The sequence below is a fragment of the Moschus berezovskii genome, chromosome 13 (assembly GCF_049115385.1).
Source record: "Moschus berezovskii isolate FMDL1 chromosome 13, NW_MosBer_1.0, whole genome shotgun sequence".
Lineage (NCBI taxonomy): Eukaryota > Metazoa > Chordata > Mammalia > Artiodactyla > Moschidae > Moschus > Moschus berezovskii.
The window spans coordinates 256,317-278,716 of NC_142472.1; the positions used below are offsets into that span (position 1 = coordinate 256,317).

A 22,400-nucleotide genomic window follows, 5' to 3' on the forward strand; every position below is an offset into this window, starting at 1 on the left:
ACTCACGTCAACACCCTCTGTCAGAGCCCACGTCAGCCGTGTGAAGATGCTGCCGTTCCCTAAACACGGCAGACCTGCTGTGCTGGAAACAGCCGTGACTCGCAGCTGTGCCAGCATCCGTAGCCAACGGGGTACGGCACCGCAGTGCCTGCTCCCAGAGCTCACGGACCGCACACGCCCGCACGACGCGCCCCACCCCCAGGGACTGGGCTCGCGGTGGGTGCTTCCCTGGGTGGTCTCGGCTGACTTCTTCCCTTGCTGGTCTGCCTTTTTCATGCATGTTACACGAGGGTTGTGCTTCACAAGCCAAGGCAGGGGCAGGCAGTGAGAGTTCAGAAATGTGCCAGGCACGGGGCAGCCTGTGCTCACTCCCACCCCACACCCTGTAGGGAGCACCCCATTGGAGACAAGAGCTTCCAGAGCTACATCAGGCAGCAGTCTGAGACCCCTGCCCATTCCATGTGAAGTCTCTGCAACGCTCTCCCAGGATGGTGGCCTGAGCTGCACCAGAAGAGCCATGCTGGGGGAGGAGACAGCCAGACCGGAGGGCGGCTCCTCGGACGTCCAGCTCATGAGCTCCTGAGGCTCCCGGGCCGCCTCCGGGCGGCCGCACGCGTGGTCACGTCGGGGGCAGCTGAGCTGGCCCTCCCAGAACACGGTGCTGGCAGCACCACAGCCTGCAAGGTGGTGCCCATGTCACACACACGTTTGTCTCCGCGGCACCAAGGCTCTGCTTCTCCTGAGCAGGGACATCCTCAGCGTCTCTCTCCTGCCCGCCTGCTGTCCGGGCGGCCACCAGCACAAGGCCTCCCGGTTCCAGCTTTGACGTGGGTGACCCCCCTGGCCAGAGGGTCAGAGCCACACAGAGATCCCGGCTGGGGGATGGCCTCGATCTTCGGGGGCAGGGGTCCTCTTGCAGAGATTTCCTGGGGGTCCCAGCCTTCATTCCCACCGTGCTGCTGAAATGTGTCCACCCAGCTGCCACATCAAGGAAAGCTGCGTTGTTTGCTGTCAGTGGGGCTTAAAGTAGAATGCCACCCTGGTGGGAGTTTGGGGAAGTTTGTAAAAATGGATATGTGCGTTATTTTCAAGCCGTTTTTCTTAATGTTTTTAAAAATCCATTTTAAATTAGCTCTTTGATATAAAGTGTTAATAACTTGGAACATCCAAGCCTCTACCATTCAAGGGAGGTGCCACCTTAGGACAAAAAAGGGAATGGGTGTGTCTCATGGGTGACAAGGCCTCTGGTTTCAGCCTTGACGTTGGTATCACCCCTGGTCAGAGGGTCAGAACCACACGGAGATCCCAGTTTGAGGACAGCCTCGATCTTCGGGGGCAGGCGTCCTCTTGCAGAGATTTGGTGACACTGGGTGACAAAAAAGGGAATGGGCGTGTCTCACGGCGGTGAGTCAAGTCCCCTGGAGAAAAGGGAGGGGGAACCACTGGGCCGGCGCTGGGCGACCTTGGGAGCAGATGCCGGGCCCTGGCAGAGCTGCTGCCTCTGACGCCCTGAGGTCAGCCAGGCTGAGCCTGAATTTGGAAAGCCCCATTCAGACCCCTAGGACCCGGCATCCTGTGCCGTCTGTCACTGGAGATCCAGATGGCAGATAGAAATGTTACCAGTTGTCACAAATGGTGGAAGGAAATGTAAAAAAGAAACTTGCATCACATAACTATTAGGCTGCTCCAAACTGCAATTTTTAACATGAATTTGTAACAATATTTCTAAGATACTAATGATGTGCAATGTATTTTGCTGGCTAATTAAAACAGACCTTTTATTCTTTCTGAGACCCACTTGGTTTCCCAGGAGCACCCACTGATAATATGCACCTAGGGAGATGGGGGTGGGTGGTGGAGCGGGGCAGGAAGGAGTTTGATGACACACACGTGATGGCAGGTGAGGTTCCCCTGATAACCAGTGGGGTCCTCATGATGACGGGTGGGATCCTTCTCATGACAGGTGAGGTGCCTCTGATGACGGATGAGGCCCCCGAGGACAGGTGAGGTTTTTCTGATGACAGGTGAGGCCCCCTGATGACAGGTGGTGTCCCTTGAGGACAGGTGAAGCCCCACAATGACAGGTGGGGTTGGCTGGTGGGTTCCAGGCCTCCTGTGAGCTACGATGCTGTGAGACATTCGGGGATGGATGTGGGAAATGGGGATGAGTCACTTTGGCTTTATTCTGAACATTGACAATACACAGTGCTGTTGGCCGGGTGCTCAAGGAACCTCTGCTGTGACTTGTCCCCAGGGTCCCAGAGGAGAAGAAAAATCTGTACTGAATAGATCATCAGAACCTTTCTGTTAGGTTGTGTTATAGGCCGAACTATGCCCCGCACAGTGTGAAATCTTGACCCCGAGGACCTCATAAAGTGCCTGCATTTGAGCGGGCCTTTAAAGAGGTGACGAAGGCCACCTGAGGTCCCTCGGGGGCCCTGATCCCATCTGACTGGTGTCCTTTTAAGAAGAGGTGATCAGGACCAAGACACACACAGGCGACAACCCCACGAGGACCAGGTGAGGAGCCGGCGTCTACACTCCAAGAGGCCTCCAGAGGGCAGCCCTCCCCGCGCCTGGATTTCTGACCCCGGGCTCCAGACCAAGAGCATCTGCTGTGGACACTGCTGAACCCTGGTTATGGACACGCCAGCAAAAGGCCCCACTTAAAAGGCAGGGACGGGTTTCCTCAGCACGGTTCTCAGGAGCCTGTCCCCAGGTGGCCATCCGCCCCCTTGATATCACATTTGAGTGAATCTCCCCTTGTCTGGCGTGGGGAGGGCGCAGGACGCCACCAGGGCCCAGACTGCCAGCCAAGCAGTGTCACCACCCCCCCCCCAAGTCCTTCGTCCCTGCGAAGAGTTAAAGGATTTGCTGAAGGCTCGGCAGACACAGTGCCAGGAGCCCTGGGAACCGCATGCCGGCCCTGACCACTGGCCCTCCGCCTCTGCTGTGGACGGGGGCCCGGGGAGGCCACTTGGAGCCACATCCTGGGTCCAGGCACCCGCTAGCCTCTGCCCCTGCGGTGATGTCACAGGGGCCACCTAGCAACAGGGCTGGTGCCCATGGGCAGCTCCCTGCAAGGCAGAAGCCATGTGCTCCGGCTGAGGGCCGCTCGGGAGCACCCCCCCCCCACTCTGCTGAGACCGGAAGGCAGGGAGGATGGACAAGGACGGCACGGCTGCCCACAGGAGGCACCGGCCCGGCCCTGGCGCCCCTCCCACTGGCGTGGGCCCTGCACACTTCAAGGCAGCCAACGAGATGGCTGAGCTGCAGCGGAGCCGGAGTGTGGGCGGCCTGCTCCAGAAGGGGGACCCACCAAGCTGCATCAAGAAGCTATGCAAGGAGCTAGGTGGGGGCAGGTGGCTCACCTAGAGCTAATGCGGGCCCCTGATCCCCACATGTGGGGCTGTGGGGGGCCATCCTGGGGGCCGGGGGCTGGGGGCCCATCTTAAGGGCCAGGGGCTGTGGGGCCATCCTGAGGGTCGGGGGGTTCGGGAGCCCATCCTGGATGCTGTGGGGGGCCCATTCTAAGGGCTGGGGTCTGCAGGGCCCATCCTTGGGGCCCATCCTGAGGGCCAGGGGCTATGGGCCCATCCTGAGGGCTGGGGGCTGTGGGGCCATCCTGAGGGTCGGGGGCTGTGGGGCCATCCTAAGGGCCGGGGGCTGTGGGGCCATCCTGGGGGCTGGCCTGGGGCTCCGAGGGGCCCGCTATAAGCTCTGCTGAGGGCAGGAGAATGGGGCAAGGATGGAGATCTGGCCCCTGTGGCCTGTGGAGGCGTCGAGACTTTGGGGACGCCTCTTGCTGTTGAGGTGGCGCAGAAAGTGCCTTGGGTTCACAGTGAGGCCCCAGAGCGAGCCTCGATCCCGCTGTGGGAAGCAGGGGCCTCACGGGGGCAGCGGGGAGCCTGTGGTCCTGGAGCCGCCCACAATACATGGCACGAACGAGGCTTTTACGTTGTAAACGGAGCACGTTTGCATATTGTGTTGTCCTTGTTTCCCACTCCAGAGTGTGTCTAACCCCGCAAGTGGGCAGTGGTGTGCCCAAGGTGGGGATGAATGCTCAAAATGCACTGGTGCTGATGCGGACCTGCCCCTCGAGGGTCAGCTACCCCGGGGCAGCAGGCCCTGAGCTGGTGGAGAGACCGGCGGGCTGCCACTCAGCGGCGGGGCCCCGAGGTTGTGGTTCTCCTGAGAAGGCCACGCCAGCAAGCACCCTTTGCCAAGACCGTCATTCAGGCCAAGGAAAAGAAACAGTGAGCAGGAATGCGATTTGACTCCTGGTCAAGCCCTAGGAGTGCCTTTAAGAGGTCGTGGTATAAAAATACTTGTTTTCTCAGCTTAAAACTCCAAAGCTGTGTCGGAGAAGGCCACAGCACAGGGGCCACCCATCCCCCAGCTCCCACCGTTAACATCTTATCACGGGTCAGGTTCTCAGGAGGGCTGAGTCCCCGAGCGGAAACCAACCATAACCCACTCAGAAACACTTCAGGTGGCTGTGGTGTCCCCCAGTAATGCTGGCCTCAGACCTTCCCGTCCCGTGCCGCGGAGTTTCCCGAGGTTGGATGGACGGCCGGGACCCCCGAACTGAGCCTCGTCCTGCCCTGTGCATACCCGCCCCAAGGCCCCAGGCCTAGGAGGTCCTGGACAGCACAGAGGGGCTGGAACACAGAGCAGGCCTCGCTGTCCACGTGGTCAAATGGAACAAGATGTGGCCCCCCTGAGGGAGTGCCAGAGACCCACCCAGCTTCGATGCTCACACGCAAGGATCACAAGGGAGGAGGCTGGTGCTGTCGAGACCTTGGGGTCGTAGACGGGGGGCCGCGGACACACAAGCCAGGATGCGCAGGAGCCACTGGAAGCCGCGGAGCCATGCCTGCGCCCTGTGCCCCTCACCTGGGACCCCACACCCTGGCGATTGCCTCACTGCACAGAAGCTGCCCTGGAGTCACCGATCAGCCCCTGCCCTCCTGCAGGGCGTGTTCAGGAGAAGGAGGGCCATTCTGAGGGTGGGCTCTGGACCTCGGGCTTCTCCATGTGGTGGGACCTGCTGAGATCCATGGGCCGGAGGAGGCTCTCCTGCTGTGAAGGGAGTGAGGGGCACCCTGGCTGCAAGGCAGGGTCGGTGTGGTCGTGCAGAGGGTTCTGCGATGTCAGCCCCTCACCACCTGGCCTGCCTACCCTCCGTGCTCATCAGACCTACGGGGGCGTCTCAGGCTCGGACAGTGACCTGCGAGTTGTGTGAGGGTCACTTAGAGCCCAGCTGAAGGAAGGTGGCAAAGGGGGTGCTTTACCCCCAGGCCAACTCCCGACCCCCTGCGCACCCTCCTGACGCTGCTCTTGGGACCCAGGGGAGCAGCCCTTCCGTCTGCCCAGAGATCACTGCAGACCCTGCAGACATGCCCAGACTGGGGGGAATGGAGGATCGTCCTTAGAAGGCAGACGGGGGACCCACCAACATATGAGAGTCTCCCTTTCTGACGACGCTGCCCTGGAGGAAAAGGCGGCTGTTGCTCATTGCACAGCTGTGGCGGAGCAGAGAAGAACCAGCTCAGGCTGATGCTGCCTCTCCTGTCAGTCCACGCAAGAGCAGGGAGCAGTGGAGAGTATGTGGGCCAGCACACACGCACGGCACACTCGCATACACAGGGACGTGTGCCGACACACACGTGTTCACACGCTTGCACACCCATAGACGTGCACCAGCACACAGGCACACACGTGTGCACGCAGGCTAGGGGCTGCTGAAGAGTTTCCAGAAGCCACCTTGGAGCACTGCCTGCGAACAGCGGCTCCTGCTGAGAGCAGTCGAGCTCTGAAACGTTCTCTGAAGGCCTGCTGCAGCTGCACCCTTGGCCTCCAGGACATTGTCTCTGGGGGGCCAGAGCCTGCCTGGGGACAGCACAGCACAGGTCAGCAGGGGCGCCGGAGCCTGTGCAGGTGCTGGCAATGGAGGAGGACACACAGCACCCAGTTCTTACCTGCAGGGAACTCAGCCCAGAGGCGAGGGAAGGTCCACGAACGACCCAGCCCAGGGGGTGGGTGCCAAGCACCCGGGAGGCCAGGCCTGGCAGAAAACTCCCTCCACGAAAGGTCACTTAACCCTAGGCAGGAGGCCCACATCCCTGCGAAGGGCGGCAGTGGAGGATGTCAGAGCTGGGGCAGGGACAGCAGACGAAGTGGCGCAGCTGGCAGGGCGCCCACGAGGGGCTGGCCCTGACCCCCTCCCTGGTGGTGCCCCCGGCCCCAAGGCCTGTGAGCTGAAAAGACCCTGAGTAGCCAATCTGGCCACCAGATTCTGTAGGAAACCCTCCAGGACCATGGCTGCCAGAGGCGTCCTGCCGAAAGCGTTCTTTAAAGCTGGGAGCCTCCTGAGGCTGCGCCAGCTGCAGGGCCAGGGCTCAGGGTGTGTGTCAGGCTGCGGGTGGGAACCGGGCCACTGGGGGATTTCAGAACAGCCACAGGGCGCCTCAGGCTCAGGGGGGCTGCAAGGTCGTGGGGCTGGAGCGTGGCAAACTTGGGGCCCTTCTGAGGGTCCTCTGGGGCCCCAGGGCCTCTGGGAACCTCCACTGCAAGCTCCAAGCTCCAGAGCAAGGAGCCTGCATCTCACCAGGAAGCCATAGCCTCCTGCTCGGAACTCAGGGCTCACGCTGCCCCACGAGGCCCTGAGACGTGGCCCCCCTGCTCCCCACGTGTGAGACGCCCTGCTCTGCTCACGGACAGACTCCCCCAGTCAAGAACCCTGTGGCTCAGATGCCGCCACCAGGGGGGTCGTGCTGCCCACTGGCCACAGGCCGAGTGCCCCCCGCCCCCACTCTGCTTCCTCCAGGAGAACACAACAATACCACAGGCCCCCAAGTTCCACTGCTGGGGCGAGGCCCCGTGGGGACCCCCTCAGCCCCACTGTGACCCCTCAGGGCCCCTCACTAACCTGCAAAGTGCTGATGGGGACGTCAGGGCCAGCGGCCTCCCGCGCGAGGATGCCGGGGGACGTGGGTGCAAACGGGCGGCAGAGTCAGGCCCCCCACGGGTGGCCGTCAGCGTCCTCGCAGGCTGACCGCAGCCCTGCTGCCCCTCCTCAGAGTCCGAAGACCCGGGGAAGGACGTCAGGAGTGAAGCAGAAGATGCCAGCTGGTGAGCAGCCTCGGCACAGTGGAGGCAGTGGTGCAGACGCGTGCGGGGACGTGGGAGGCGGGGCTGGAGCGAGGCCTGGAGGCCCTGAAGGAGGGCAGCGGGGCCCAGGGAGGCTCAGAGGGGCCTCACTCAGCAAACAGCAGCGCGGCTTGGCACCTGTGTCTGCAGTCCTTCCCCAGGATCTCCAGAAAGAAAGCTTGCCGCCCAGGAGGCTGCTGGGGCCCCAGGCAACCCTCACGCTGGGCGGATCTGGGTCGTAATGGCCCCTCGGAGCCCTGCGTCCCTCATGCCTCTGCACCTCGTCTCCCCCCAGGGCTGCCTTGCCCACCGCCCCCGCCCCTCTGCCGACGCAGGGGCGCCGCACGGGCTCCCAGGGCTAGGGCTAGGGTTAGGACAAAGCATTTCCCAACCTCTGCACCCCCTGCAGCCAGGCGAGCCTGGAGGACAAGCTGGATGGGGGCCAGGATGACCGCGGGCAGGCGCCGGAGGCCGCGAAGGTGGAGGAGGCTCGCGAGCAGACAGCCGGAGGGGAGGGCGCGGACGCGTGCGCCCCAGAGGACAAGGTGGGCCGCGCCCCCGCCTGCGCGGCGCCCCGGCTCAGCCCTGCCCACTCACCGGCCTGTCCGCCTCCTCCTTACAGGAACAGGAGCCCGAGTCCATCAAGCTAGACGACCTTCTGGAGAAAGAGGTAAGGGAGTCCCTCTTCAGTGGCAGAATCGGGCAGGGAGGCCACAGGGTGTGGTCCTGCTGTGGATGCCAGTCGGTCCCCTGGGCAGAGCCAGGCTTGTGAGCTGGACTGGCCCTGAGCTCCCTCGGCACCAGGCTCTACGCTCTGCCCTGGGTTGCCTTAACCCCAGCTCGCAAAACAGTGCTGTGCTCAGGGAGCAGGGAGTCCTGACCGAGGCACCCTCAGCTCAGCCTTGTCGGGGAGACCCAGCCCGGCCCGCAGTCTGGGGTACAGCCTTCCCTGGATGCCATCCGCCCCCAGGAGGGGCTGGCCTTCCCCCCATGCTCGTGGGGGTGGAGAGGAGGTGGGCGGCCTTGCCAGGGTTTACACCAGGGGCCCTGGGCCTGCGTCCAGGGGTTCTGGGGTTCCCTCCACTCCTGGAAACACTTCTGGTGTCGACCAAGGCACTACCACAGGAAGCACTTTCGGGGCTGAGCCAAGGTGCCTGAGACGTGGGGCGGCCACCACGCAGCCCCCGGGCCTCAGGCCCTGTGTGCATCTGTGCCCCAGGTGGAGGGGCGCCTGCGGGCGGGGCCCAGGGGGGCGCGTGGGGCTGCAGCATCCACCCGCAGTGTCCACCCAGCTCTCGGCACGCCTGCTCACCCAGGCTCTGGCCCTCAGCAGGTAAAGGCAGGGGCCCCTCTGGGTCCTCAGGGACCCAATACGAGGTGACCGAGGGTGTGGGAAGGCCAGACCCCCCCCCGCCCCGCCCTCTGCCAGAGCTGCCATGGAGGCCTCACCAGCCCCACTGCCGGGAGCTCCCACCATGCACAGCCAGGGTGTGGCGACCCAGGGTAATGAATGCCCTGACCTGAGCAGCCGGGGCCTTGAGCCCATGCCCCTCCCAGGAAGCTGCGCTGCCCCCCAGCTCAGCCACGCTCGTCACCCATGCATCTCTGATTTCCCTCCACAGAAACCATCTGTGTTTGTGGAGATCGACCTGGGAGACCGTGCCGAGGAGGTAAAGCGCCAAAGCCGAGAAAGCCCGGCCACCCACCGGAGGCGGTGTGCTCAGGGCCCGCAGCGGCCCTGGGACCGTGCCCGAGCAGGGTGTGCTGGCCGCTGGGGAGAGACAGGGCCCGGGGTTTGAGGACTGGCCTGGGGACCAGAGGGCCCCTGGCCTCTTTCTCAGTCCTTCTCACCAACCCACATTCATTCCTGCGCCCCCAGAGACCCCAGGGCCTGGGTCAACACTCGAGGTGCCCGGGGGCCTCAAGAACCTCTTGTGGGATTATGCTGGGGTGGTGAGCAGGTCCAAGCCAGGAGCTGGAAGACTTAGTCTTCACATGCAGGGAAGGCTCACACAAGGCACCATGCCTTTCCATGCTGCAGTTTTATCATCTGCAAAATGGAAATCTTAATACCTTCAGCCCAGCGTTATTCTGTAGCACCCTCAGAACACTGCCTGGTGCCCAGAGAGCCCCAGTATCAGGTACTATCTTCGCCACCACCACCGTCGTCCCTGTCTCCACCTTCATCAAAACTACCACCCCGCTCACTGTCTCCATCAGCACCAGCACCGCCGTCACCACCACTGTCACCACCCCCAACACCAGCGCCATCTCAGCACCACTCTCTGTACACGGAAGTGGTGGCCCAGTAGCCTGATGGCGCCTTTCCAACACAAATATTCTCCGTTTCTGTTGTAGTGAGTAGCCATCTCTTTGGAAGCTTTCTCTAATTCTCTCTTGCAAAAGTAAACCCCTGCCTAGGGGCTGCTCCTATCCAGATGGTACTTCCTAGCTCTTAACCCTCAGAACATGATGCATGGTGAAGAGAGTTGGTTACTGACCCACCCCAAGGTTACCGAGGGGACAGGGTTCAAGGACTCAAGAAGGTTCAGCCAGGGCAGAGCTGGGACTGAGGGACCAGGCTTTCTGATTTGCATTCCAGGGTCAAGGGCATGGCTCCTTGGTCTGAGTCCCCTAGTTAGAAACCCCCGCCTGATGGAGCCCTGCCACGTGGGAGGACGCTCGGGGCCATCTCCATGACCCTTCTTGTTCTCGGAGGGCCCAGCAGGTCCAGCCTCGGTCCCTAACGCATCCCTCCCCGTCCCCTCCACTGCTCCCGCCCCACAGGTGGTCACGTGTGCCACGAAAGAAGAGAAGTGGTCCCAGAAGGACACGGGTCATGTGTCAGAGGACGAGTGAGTGGGGAGTCCACTTGGGGGCTGGGGAGCAGGGGGCGTCCACTCAGGGGGACTGGGGGCAGGGGGCATCCACTCAGGGGGACTGGTGGCAGGGGGCGTCCACTAGGGGTCTGGAGAGCAGGGAGTGTCCACTCGGGGGCTGGAGAGCAGGGGACGTCCACTCGGGGGGCTGGGGAGCAGGGGGCATCCACTCGGGGGACCTGGGGGCAGGGGGCATCCACTTGGGGGGCCTGGGGGCAGGGGGCATCCACTTGGGGGCTGGGGGCAGGGGGCGTCCACTCAGGGGTTCTGGGGGCAGGGGGCGTCCACTCGGGGGCTGGGGGCAGGGGGCGTCCACTTGGGGGACCTGGGGGCAGGGGGCGTCCACTCGGGGGCCTGGGGGCAGGGGGCGTCCACTTGGGGGGTCTGGGGGCAGAGGGCATCCACTTGGGGGGCCTGGGGGCAGGGGGCATCCACTTGGGGGCTGGGGGCAGGGGGCGTCCACTCAGGGGTTCTGGGGGCAGGGGGCGTCCACTCGGGGGCTGGGGGCAGGGGGCGTCCACTTGGGGGACCTGGGGGCAGGGGGCGTCCACTCGGGGGCCTGGGGGCAGGGGGCGTCCACTTGGGGGGTCTGGGGGCAGAGGGCATCCACTTGGGGGGCCTGGGGGCAGGGGGCATCCACTCGGGGGCCTGGGGGCAGGGGATGTTCACTTGGGGGGTCTGGGGGCAGGGGGCATCCACTTGGGGGGCCTGGGGGCAGGGGGCGTCCACTTGGGGCCTGGGGGGCAGGGGGTGTCTGTCCCGATGCCTCCACCCTCCGGGGTAGAGATCGTGAGGCTCTGAAGCCAGGAGGGGACGCGATACTCGCCCGAGGACTGTGGGTTGGAGGTATTTTAAACGACACAGAGAAATGCAGAGAAGAAAATAGCAGTTCATCCACTTTTCACCTGAATTAACTGTATCAATATCTTGGTTGATTTGCTTGCACAGTTTTAAAAAGAAAAATTTGTCTATTCACTTTGTAAAACTGATAGTCGTTTAAAATAAATGAAGCCACATAAAATAGCACAACAGAGAGGAGAAGTTTAAAATACCCACGTGCCACCAACTGGAAACAGTGGGGGCATCTGGGCCCCGGGCCCCGAGGGACCAGGAGCAGAGGCTGCAGCGGGGCTGAGCTGGGGGCAGGGGCCACCCCCAGCCACGCGCCTGCACTTCCAGACGTGCTTGGCCACAGTGTCCCAGCCCTCTGCGACTTGGCGGTGGCTGTTACTGCCTCTCCCTGGGTTGGGTTCCGGGGGGACAGTGTCCCTGTGAGGAAGTGGCACCCCCAAGTGTGGGCTGATCTCTGCTCACACGGCTGGGCATACAGCTTTTACCAAGGTGTCAGGACTGCCTGGCACAGTCTCAGATCTAGGCTTGCCAGGAAAGTGTTCCTCAAGCTAACGTCTGCTTTTCTCATCATTTCTTACTGGACATGGTGATGGACTTGGTCACCCTGGACACGGCCTGGCAGCTCCTTTCTGCCCCAGGCCAGGCCCACCTCTCAGCCTCTGAGTCCGGCTCCCACACCCTGTGCTCATCCGCCCCAGAGAACCTGTGGCTGGCCGTGCCTACGAACCAGGCCTCAGTGGCTGGCAGCTGCTTGCCCGACAGGACGGGGTCTGCTCATGGCGGGCGCCTGGATATGCACCAGGGAGGCGGGGCCACCCTGCTCACCTGCAGCCTCAGTCTGTCCAGTCGGCCCCCTCGGGCACCCAGGTGCCTGTTAGGGGCCCACTGGGGCACTCTGGCCCAGAGTCATAGAGGTCCCTGTGAAGAGGAGTGCCATCTGACCCCAGAGACAGCCTTGGTTGGAAGTGGAACCCCCAGAGGCCCCCCAAGAGGAACAGGCACAGGCCACAGTGCTCCCTTCACGGCTGGGCTGTGGATGGACAGGGCAGCAGGCTCAGCGGGTCTTCAAGGCCTCTCGTGCTCAAGGGGCTCCTGTTGGGCTGGAGAAGCCGAGGCAGGAGAGGGCAGGGCCCCAGAGGGGCCTGGAGCCATCTCTGGCTGGCGAGTTTATCCACGCAGAGCTGGTGGGAGGGGGCACGCTGCCTCTCACCCTCTCCCCTCGGCCTCCAGGTCCAGGACCAGCTGGGTGTGCTGCATCCCGTACTCCACCAGGAAGAAGGTGAAGCAGAGCACGTAGCCTGGAGAAGGTAATTCAGGCTCAGGGAGGGGCCGGGCTGAGGGGGGGGCAGAGCATGGTGTGGGGCGGGTGGAGGGCAGGCTGCCTCCCGGGTCCTACCCCAGACCTGCCCCTCTGGCCAGTAACTGGGCCTCACTCGGCTCCTGGGCCAGCCAGACCGGGAGGGGCGAGGATGCAGACAGCTGTCCTGAGACGCTGGAGGAGCCTGCTTCAGAGGCGCCATGACCGCTCCACATGCGATGTTCCACCGCTGGGAAGCGATGAGACCACCTTTTAAACACGCAATAAAATCAAGGGCCCCATCCCTTCTTGCCACAAATCTTGTCCTGCAAAATGTACATCAGGGAAGAGAAGCAGCTCAGGGACTTATCTCCCAGGTCACATGGTCATACCTCCCAGGTCATGTGGTCACACCCCCCAGGTCACGTGGCCACACCCCAGGTCACGTGGCCACACCTCCCAGGTCATGTGTTCACACCCCCCAGGTCATGTGGTCACACCTCCCCTCCCAGGTCACGCAATCACACATTCCCTTCCAGGTCACGTGGCCACACCTCCCAGGTCACGTGGCCACACCCCAGGTCATGTGGCCACACCCCCAGGTCACATGGTCACACCTCCCAGGTCACTTGGTCATACCCCCCAGGTCACTTAGTAACACCTCCCAGGTCACGTGGTCACACCTCCAAGGTCACGTGGTCACACCTCCCAGGTCATGTGGTCACACCTCCCCTCCCAGGTCATGCAATCACACGTTCCCTTCCAGGTCACGTGGCCACACCTCCCAGGTCACGTGGCCACACCCCAGGTCACGTGGCCACACCCCCAGATCACATGGTCACATCTCCCAGGTCACTTGGTCATACCCCCCAGGTCACTTAGTAACACCTCCCAGGTCACATGGTCACGCCCCCCAGGTCACTTGGTCACACCCCCCAGGTCACTTGGTCACACTCCCCAGGTCACGTGGTCACACCTCCCAGGTCACGTGGTCACACCTCCCCTCCCAGGTCACGTGGTCACACCTCCCCTCCCACGTCACATGGTCATGCAGCACCTCACTTAGCCCCAGACCCTCCAGGGGCCTGGCCCCAACCACAGCTGCCACCAAGGCACTGTGGGACCTGGGCACTGGTCCCCGAAGACCAAGGGGCAGGCGTTCCTACAGCTGGGCTGGGAGCCCTGAGAATCACACGGAGGAAATGCTGCCACAGGGAGATGCTGCCTGCATGGGGGGAGGCAGGGCCTGGAGGGAAGCCGCAACAGGGAGACCCCACGAGGTCTGTGGCTCCTGTGTCCAGCCAGCGGGGCTGTCCCGCCTCCGGCCAGGTGCCTGACTCAGCCCAAAACTGGCGTCACAGCGCCTCCTGAGGACGCACCCATGGCCTCCACCAGCAGGCACAGCCTGCCAAGCAAGCGTCCCCTCATCCCCGCCCCTGGGTGGCAGCTCCCAGCTCTGGCACCTGGCCACCAAGATGGTCACTGAGAGAAGCTTCTAGAGAAGTGGCCAGAGGAGGCCACAGGCCAGCAGTGTGACTGGTCCCCAGCCAGTACTCTCCCTTGTCCATCCCTGGCCACCATACACAGCTGGCCTTGGTCAGAGCCACAGAAGGATCTGGTGCAGGGCAGCCCCACATACGTGCATGTCTGGCTGCGGGTGGTGACCCTCACTCCTGGGTCAGCTGGGGCGCCTGCAGGGAGCCAGTCAGGGCAGCCCATGAGAACTGGCAGGATGGTCTGGGCGTGGAAGCAGTGGAGCCCACAACCAGGCTCTAGAAAGGCAGGTGGACACGGCCTGGGAGCCTGTGATCTGGGCCCCAGGCCCGCTGAGGCCACAGAGAGACCCCTACCGGGGGAGCTGGACCATAGCCAGCAGAGATGACACCGTGACCCTGGCCTGAAGGGTACGAAGAGCCAACAGCCTTGACAAGAGTGGAGCCCTAAGGTCACTGCTGGCGGCGAGATCGCTCACGCTGAGCAGGAGGGAGGCCGAGCCCCCACCCTTGCCACCCGGGGGCCGTGGAGCTGTCTGTCCATCTCGGTCCTCGGAGCCCAGCCCTCGTGGACTGCAGGCAGCAGTGGGGCATTTACCCCCAGGAAGGCCCCCGACTCAGCCTGCGAGGCTGGGCCCCCGGCCTGACCCGGCTCCCTCCCTGGCCCCCGCTGGCCCACAGCTGCTCAGACCAGTGAATTCAAGACTGCAGGCCCCCCAGGGCGGGCCCAGCCCACTGGCTCTGGTGGACACAGCCCCCCACCCCGGGGCCTGTTCCTGCCGCCAGCCTGTTCCTCCCAGCGTTGTTCAGTTCAGTTCAGTTGCTCAGTCGTGTCCGACTCTTTGCGACCCCATGAATCACAGAATGCCAGGCCTCCCTGTCCATCACCAACTCCCGGAGTTTACTCAAACTCAGGTCCATCGAGTCGGTGATGCCATCCAGACATCTCATTCTCTGTCGTCCCCGACTCCTCCCACCCCCAATCCTTCCCAGCGTCAGACTCTTTTCCAGTGAGTCAACTCATCCCATGAGGTGGCCAAAGTATTGGAGTTTCAGCTTTAGCATCAGTCCTTCCAATGAACACCCAGGATTGATCTCCTTTAGAATGGACTGGTTGGATCTTCTTGCAGTCCAAGGGACTCTCAAGAGTCTTCTCCAGCACCACAGTTCAAAAGCATCAATTCTTCGGCGCTCAGCTTTCTTCACAGTCCAACTCTCACATCCATACATGACCACGGGAAAAACCATAGCCTTGACTAGATGGACCTTTGTTGGCAAAGTAATGTCTCTGCTTTTTAATATGCTATCTAGGCTGGTCATAACTTTCCTTCCAAGGAGGAAGCGTCTTTAATTTCATGGCTGCAATCAGCATCTGCAGTGATTTTGGAGCCCAAAAAATAAAGTCTGACACTGTTTCCACTGTTTCCCCATCCATTTCCCGTGAAGTGATGGGACCAGATGCCATGATCTTAGTTTTCTGAATGTTGAGCTTCAAGCCAAACTTTTCACTCTCCTCTTTCACTTTCATCGAGGTTTTTGAGTTCCTCTTCACTTTCTGCCATAAGGGGGGTGTCATCTGCATATCTGAGGTTATTGATATTTCTCCCGGCAATCTTGATTCCAGCTTGTGCTTCTTCCAGCCTAGCATTCCTCATGATGTACTCTGCATATAGGTTAAATAAGCAGGGTGACAATATACAGCCTTGACGTACTCCTTTTCCTGTTTGGAACCAGTCTGTTGTTCCATGTCCAGTTCTGACTGTTGCTTCCTGACCTGCATACAGGTTTCTCAAGAGGCAGGTCAGGTGGTCTGGGATTCCCATCTCTTGAAGAATTTTCCACAGTTTATTGTGATCCACACAGTCAAAGGCTTTGGCATAGTCAGTGAAGCAGAAATAGATGTTTTTCTGGAACTCTTTTGCTTTCTCCATGATCCAGCGGATGTTGGCAATTTGATCTCTGGTGCCTCTGCCTTTTCGAAAACCTGCTTGAACATCTGGAAGTTCACAATTCACATACTGCTGAAGCCTGGCTTGGAGAATTTTGAGCATTTCTTTACTAGCGTGTGAGATGAGTGCAATTGTGCGGTAGTTTGAGCATTCTTTGGCATTCCCTTTCTTTGGGATTGGAATGAAGACTGACCTTTTCCAGTCCTGTGGTCACTGCCGAGTTTTCCAAATTTGCTGGCGTATTGAGTGCAGCACTTTCACAGCATCATCTTTCAGGATTTGAGATAGCTCAAGTGGAATTCCATCACCTCCACTAGCTTTGTTCGTAGTGATGCTCTCTAAGGCCCACTTGGCTTCACATTCCAAGATGTCTGGCTCCAGGTGGGTGATCACGCCATCGTGACCATCTTGGTTGTGAAGATCTTTTTTGTACAGTTCTTCTGTGTGTTCTTGCCGCCTCTTCTTGTTAGTCTCCCCCAAATCGCGTGTGCAGTTTCATTGTGGGCAATGTGGGGACTGGCAGAAAGCGTGTGACCTGTGCCCTTGTGACCTTCGTACCACCACTGGCAGGATTTCTGTTTCTCCCTCAAATATGTTGAGAGAGCTGTATATGGAGAGAGGTTAACACAGCTTTTTTGCAAAATTGACACCACATTGCCCTAATTTTGGGGTGTGTTTTATTTTTTGCTTTGTTTTGCTTTGTTTAAAATTTTTCCTTTTATCCTCATAAACCCTTTCCCACTATGGTCCGTCAGCGTTTGCTGCAAGCCTGCCTTGTGCCAGGTGGTACTCAGGGGACACATGGTGGTTGAACAGACCCTGGCCTCTCAAGCCTCCAGTCTAGGGGAGAGAAGAGTAGACACCCAGTGGATCCTGACTTGCTGCTCGTTGCCCAACAAACATCAGCTGCATCTCCTGGAAAGCGGGGCTCCACGGCCGCTCCCCCATGGCCGGCACCTGCCGACGGACTGACAGATTAGGAGGAAACGCAGGTGTTGGGCTGGGCGGGGAAGGGGCCTGGGGAGGGCGAGTTGAGGGTGGCGCTCGTGGCCACGGTGTGGATCCTCAAGGGCGGGTGGTTGCTCTGCACCCCGCAACCTGCCCTGCACGGACTGGCATCCTTCACGTCCACAATGCGGGCCCTGTTATGCCCCCTGCTTTTGCAGCAGGAAGGCGGAGTGGCGGGCGGCGGCGAGGGGTCACCAGCAGGGCATCCCCACCCAGGCAGCTGCCCTCGGGAGCGCAGCGCCCGAGCATCAGCAGGTCTCTCCTGCCTCTCGAGGACACGGGTGGCGGCTGCGCTTGACTGGCGCGCCCCCTGGTGGCGGGCCGGCCCTCCAGCTTCCCTCGGTCCAGTCTCGCTCCCAGACCTTTCCCCAGGAGGCGGCGGCCTGGCGTCTGCTCCCCTTACAGACTGAACTCTCCTCTGCTCACTAACAAGCAGCTGGAAGGAGGCTGTGTTGGTGGCCAGCGGCGGGTGGACGGAGGGGCCTGACCCAGGCCTCCTGTGCAGAGCTGCCCTGCTCTTGCATCCAGGGCGTGGAAGTCAAGGGTCCTGGACCCCGGCCCTCCCTGTGCCGTGACCTCGAGACCCACAGTCCCGGAGCTACAGAGGACGGACAGACAGACCTGCCCTCTGTCTAGAGTTCTGCACACCTCCAGGGGTGGGCGACACTTGACCTGTGTGGAACCCAGGCCCCAGAGAGGCTCCCCATGATGATCTGACGCACTTCATGTGACGCGACAAAATGCAGAGCTCACTCACAGGGCGCCATGCTCAGAGCCCCGTGCCCAGTGTCCCCAGTGCCCCCAGTGTCCCCACGTCCCTGTGTCCCCAGTGTCCCCAGGTGCCCCCATATCCCGTGTCCCCCCAGTGGCCCCAGGTGCCCCCATATCCCTTGTTCCCCCAGTGGCCCCAGGTGCCCCCACATCCTGTGTCCCCCCAGTGGCCCCAGGTGTCCCAGTGTCCTCACAGTGTCCCCACAATGTCCCACAGTGTCCCCAGGTGTGTCTGTGTCCCTAGTATCCCTGCAGTGCCCCCAGGTGCCCTGAGCCTCTCTAGACACCCTGCTGCCCAGGCTGGAGGGCACGCCTGGGATGACCATGGAGCTGAGGAAGGCCAGCCTGGCCACAGTGGAGTGCTGCTGAGGCCTGGGGAGGTAAGGGGCTCGCCAGGGCCAACGGGCCCCCAGGGGCAACCCTCAGAGCTGGTGGGGAGCAGCAGCCCAGGCCACAAGGGGAAGAACCCCTTCTGTCCGTGAGTTGTCCTCCCCGGAGCACAGCCCAAGGATTCCACTGAGGCCTCACGCGGAGCACCCCAAGCCCAGCCCAGGGCTGGTGCTGCTCTCTGGGGCATCCTGGGTCCCAAGGCCTGACGTGGGTTCCTGGACAGGGCAGGACAGCGGTCAGTACTGACAGCCGGAATCGCGGGCCAGGGAGCGGGCCAGGAAAATGCAAAGCATCCCCGCCTGCCCCTCCTCAAGCAGAAAGTGGGGCAAGCGCGGTCCCCAAGGGGCTGTCCATCGCAGGGGAGGACGGACTCGAGATCCCCAGGCTGGGGCTGGTGCTATGTTCAGGAAGTCGCCGCTGTAGGGCAGCTGAGCGTCCAGAAGGGACGGGGTGGCCAGTGAGGGCCACCAGGAAGGTGCTGAGCCACGGGGCTGGCTGAGCCAGGATGGAGGCAGGAGAGGAGACGGCATTCCTAAAGAGAGGGTGTCAAGGTGGGCCGCGTGGAGACCCCTCCCCCGAGGCACCTGTGTCTGAACCCTTGGACCGAGGGCGACGTCACCTCACTGGGGACAAGGACTTGGTGGGTGGGATTAGGGCGGGGCTCCTGTTCTGTGGAAGTAGGCCGCTGTACAAGCTGGGTCAAAGGAAGGCAAGGGAAGGCTGGGCTCGGAGGCAGGCAGGACTGGAGATGCTGTGCTGTTAGGTTTGGGCCCCAAGGTCGGGCCACCTATGCTGGGAAGAGAGGATCCCCAGAAGTGGCCCTGCAGCTGTTGGAGCCCAGCACAGCCTCGACTGACCCCCAGCTACTGACGGGGAGGCGCTGAGTCGACGGGGTCTTGAGTTGTGAAGCCTGTGGTCAGCCAGAGCTGCTCCTTTGGGGCTGAGCCGTCACACTGGGGCCTGGCCAGCTAAGAGGAGAATGCAGAGTCCAGGGCTGGAGTCCAAGCCAGAACCCTGGAGCCTGCCTGGCGGCTCAGGGCTGAGACACGCTGGACTCTGGCCTGGACAAACATGGGCTCTGCAAGCAGCAGGGGCTGAGTGCAGGACTGGGAGTCCCTACCATGAGTCCTGCTTCCCTTCCCGCTCACCACCCTGCCCCCACTCCCCACCCCCCCCCCGGGGGCTGGTCCCTGATGGACCCACACTCCCTGGCACTTGTGTCTGTGTTTTCCAGCTCTGGGCTCCTGAAAAATCCTCTGAGCCTGGTGAAAACCTATTGCAGGTGAGTGTCTTTTCCGCAGACACTAAGGAGCTTCAGGCTGGTTGCAGTACTGCCTTCACCAGCTCAGTCCTACACAGCCCTGCTGGGCTTTAGGAAGCTAGTCATTTGTGCAAATTCCATGCGGCAAGGGGCTTTTCTGACTGTGAGCACAGTCTGTGAAGTTGCTGAGTTTCAGCCGACCTTTGGCGCCGGGCCTGGCGTGGAGAGGGCACTCCACGGCTGTGTGCATGCTTGTGAAGCCGAGGCGCAGCCCCTCCGTGCCAGGCACTTCTCCAGGGGAGCAAAGAGAAGATGTGAAAACAAATTTGGGTCCAGGCCTCCAGCAGCTCACAGCCAACAGGAGCCCCGAGCATCCTGAGTGCAGTTTACCGCAAACAGCAGTTGCCACGGCAACAGAAATCAGGCGGCAGGACCAACAGCTCCCCCAGTTTGGCTGATGAGAGACAGATGTCTGGGAGATCATGCTACCAACCCTTTCCTCGCTAAAGGGGAAGAAGTGGATCTTCTGGGAGAGATTTAAGAGGTCAGTCTGAAACCCAACAAAAGCAAGGGTGGAAAGAGGCGGGCTGCTGGGCCAGAAGCCAGCCCCCCAAGGCTCTGTTTGTTCTGGCCTCAGTCAGGCTGCGCTTCACAGCAGGCAGACAGCAGCCAAACCTTTACTGGTCAAACAGCACACGGGGGCCAAGTTTGCTAGGAGAGAAAACAGTGGCCCGGAGCCAAAGGCAGCTTTTGGGAGCTGTTTTCCACTTTTCCTCCAAGCAGCTGGAGGTCCTGAGGCGGAGGCTCCCAGTGGCGTCATGCCTGAGGACTGTGTCCTGACCTGTAGTTGAGACCCCAGAGTTAGGCATTCCTGTACTAGGACCCCGGGCAAGGCTGGGGGTTGGGGTCAGAGGAGACGGAGGCCTGCTGACTCCTGTGAGCAGGTGGAGGGGTAAGCTGGACGCCAGGCCTTCCTGGGATGCTCCTCCGTGGCCTCACCTGCCCAGGCCCAGCGGCCCCATCCCGCAGCAGAGGGTGGGTCTCTTTTCGTACGTTCGCTCCAGATGGCTGCAGGAGACCCTCCAGCAAGGTGCCTGGCCAGGGGCCATGGCACTAAGTGGTCAGCATTTCACGAGGGGCCTGTCGGAACTGTGAGCTTGACCAGGCTGTCTGAGGCAGAGGTGCCACGCAGAGGCACAGGCCTCGGTCCCCAGGGTCTCGTGAGGGCTGCCCAGGTGCTGTGATAGGGGAGGGTTCAGGCCTGGGCACCCCAGCCAGAGGCAGCCGGGCTGAGACCCCGAGGAGCTGAAGAGATTAGGCTGAAAGGCCAGGTTGGCCCTGGGTTCCAGACAAGCATGAGCGAGCCTCCCCACGCTGCATGGGGGTGGGGGGGTGGAGTGGGTGGCGTGCGGATGCCAGAGGACACAGTCCAGCACACGTCCAGGTAGCCGCCTACGGCCCTGTGGGGACACTGCCTGTCCAGGCAGACCCTGCAGAACAAGCTGGGCAGGCGGGTCTGGCCCTGGGCCGTCTGTCGTTGTTTAGTTGCTAAGTCATGTCCACCTCCTTGCGACCCCGTGGACTGCAGCACGCCAGGCTTCCCCGTCCTTCACCATCTCCCAGAGCTTGCTCAAACTCATGTCCATTGAGTCGGTGATGCATCCAACCATCTCAACCTCTGTCACCCTCTTTTCTTCCTGGGTTCAATCTTTCACAGCATCAAGGTCTTTTCCAATGATTTGGCTCTTTGCATTAGGTGGCCAAAGTATTGGAGCCTCAGCTTCAGCATCAGTCCTTCCAGTGAATTTCAAGGTTGATTTCCTTTTGGATTGACTGGTTTGATCTCCTTGCAGTCCAAGTGACTCTCAAGAGTCTTCTCCAGCACCACAGTTGGAAAGCATCAGTTCTTCGGCACTCAGCCTTCTTTATGGTCCAACTCTCACATTCGTACAACTACTAGAAAAACCACAGTTTGACTATACGGACCTTTGTCGGTACCTACTCACATTTTTTAAAGTATTTTTTTCGTTGGTGTAAGATTATTGAATTAAAATTAAAGGGCAATAAACCGAATGCTCCTGAAGTGTGTAATTAGGTTTGGGTGTGCATTTGAACCCAGAAACCTCACTGTGTCCGTCACGCCTCTCCAGGACATCCCGGAAGCCAGCGGTCTGCCTGTGGCTACAGATTCTGTGCGACGGGAACCACACACGCGGGGTCTTCCCGGCCCGGCTTCTCTCAGTCAGCTTCGTGACTGTGAGGCTCGCCTGTCCTCACACATGCTCCTTCCCTTTGTGTTTCTTAGTAGCCCTCCGTGAGGGCTCCATGAGGCAAACATGTCACCAGATGACAGACATGTGGTCTGTTCACGGCTTCAGTGATTCCAAAGTGATTCTTGTTCACACCTTGGTGTGGACACACGTCTCCTGAGTAAACATCAAAGGGTGGGATGGTTGGGTGGCAATGCTGTGTAGGTTTCTGTCATTTGTCTTTTTCTTAATAGGAGGAGTTTTTAATTGCAACGAAGTCCAATTGATCAATTTTAAAGATTATTTAATGCTTTCTGTGTTCTGAGAAATCTTTGCCTGCCCCAAGTGAAAGACTGTCTCCTGTGTTTCCTTGCAGAAGTTTCACGGTTTCAGAATTTACGTTTATGTATAACCCATTTGAGGTGTGTGTGTGTGCGTGCGTGTGTGTATGTGTGTGTGCATGTGCACTTTTGTGTGTGCATGTGCGTGTGTGTGCATATGTGTGTTTGTGTGTGCGTGTGTGTGCATGTGAGTGTGTGTGTCTGTGTGTGTGCATGTGTGTGCATGTGTGTGCACACGCGTGTGTGTGCATGAGTGTGAGCGTGTGCGTGTGTGTCAGTGTGTGTGCGTGTGTGTACGTGTGTGTGTGAGTGTGTGTGTGTGTTGTATGAGACAAAGGACACGTTTTTCTCCCTGTAAGGACATTCAGTGGATCCAACACTATTTGTTGAAAAAGCTTTCTTTTCCCTTTGCGTTGTCTTGGCACCTTTGTTGAGAATTGATTTACCATATATAGTTGGTCTATTTCTTTTTTAAAATGAATTTTGAAAGGAAAATTCCAAGACTGTTTTGCTAAACTTGGTCCTACGTCCTGTCCTCCCCCCCCACCGCCACATTTGATTCACCTCCATCCATTCTGTTTGTCTCAAAGTTTCCTAAAAAAGTTAAATATATATCTACCATACAACCCACAACTGCTCTCCGGGGTTATCCTGGAGAAACAAAAATTTGCATTTACAAAAAAGTCTATACTCAAATGTTCACAGCAGCCTTACCTGTGACAGCTGAAGCCCAGAAACACCCACGTGTCCTTCCGTGG

General features: G+C 60.4%; 2 protein-coding genes and 1 long non-coding RNA gene across 7 annotated transcripts in view; all 3 read left to right on the forward strand.

The window, feature by feature from the left end:
• The window catches only part of RASA3 (RAS p21 protein activator 3), a 107,016-nt gene extending 105,230 nt beyond the window's left edge, over positions 1-1,786 (forward strand). For all 3 annotated transcript variants that reach the window (XM_055426760.2, XM_055426757.2, XM_088842556.1), the window contains one exon: positions 390-1,786. In XM_055426760.2, the coding sequence (XP_055282735.2) occupies positions 390-465 (76 nt within the window). In that variant the 3' untranslated portion in view covers positions 466-1,786. The remainder of the gene's footprint in view (positions 1-389) is intronic.
• A 127-nt stretch (positions 1,787-1,913) lies between these two features.
• C13H13orf46 (chromosome 13 C13orf46 homolog) lies at positions 1,914-16,225 on the forward strand. 3 transcript variants are annotated; one of them, XM_088842557.1, is made up of 8 exons: positions 1,914-3,352; positions 7,083-7,134; positions 7,562-7,697; positions 7,775-7,822; positions 8,775-8,822; positions 9,940-10,007; positions 12,114-12,190; positions 12,303-16,225. In XM_088842557.1, the coding sequence occupies exons 1-7, from the start codon at positions 3,163-3,165 to the stop codon at positions 12,178-12,180; spliced, it is 609 nt and encodes a 202-aa protein (XP_088698683.1). In that variant the 5' UTR covers positions 1,914-3,162; the 3' UTR covers positions 12,181-12,190; positions 12,303-16,225. The 3 variants fall into 3 exon arrangements, with proteins under 3 accessions (XP_088698683.1, XP_055282736.1, XP_088698684.1); XM_055426761.2 differs by having other exon boundaries at positions 12,333-16,225; XM_088842558.1 differs by having other exon boundaries at positions 12,337-16,225.
• Positions 16,226-16,632: 407 nt separating this feature from the next.
• Positions 16,633-21,073, forward strand: LOC148775794 (uncharacterized). Its single transcript, XR_016038843.1, has 3 exons — positions 16,633-17,781; positions 19,026-19,596; positions 20,809-21,073. It is a non-coding gene; the product is annotated as an uncharacterized LOC148775794 (long non-coding RNA).
• The last annotated feature ends 1,327 nt before the right edge of the window (positions 21,074-22,400 follow it).

What these genes read in the sequence shown, in the direction of transcription:
- C13H13orf46 (XM_088842557.1), top strand. Translation starts at nt 3,163, where the DNA reads ATGGACAAGGACGGCACGGCTGCCCACAGGAGGCACCGGCCCGGCCCT. An exon ending in CGTGCGCCCCAGAGGACAAG is followed by an intron (nt 7,698 to 7,774) that starts GTGGGCCGCGCC and finishes TCCTCCTTACAG; the next exon opens with GAACAGGAGCCCGAGTCCAT. An exon ending in ACGACCTTCTGGAGAAAGAG is followed by an intron (nt 7,823 to 8,774) that starts GTAAGGGAGTCC and finishes TTCCCTCCACAG; the next exon opens with AAACCATCTGTGTTTGTGGA.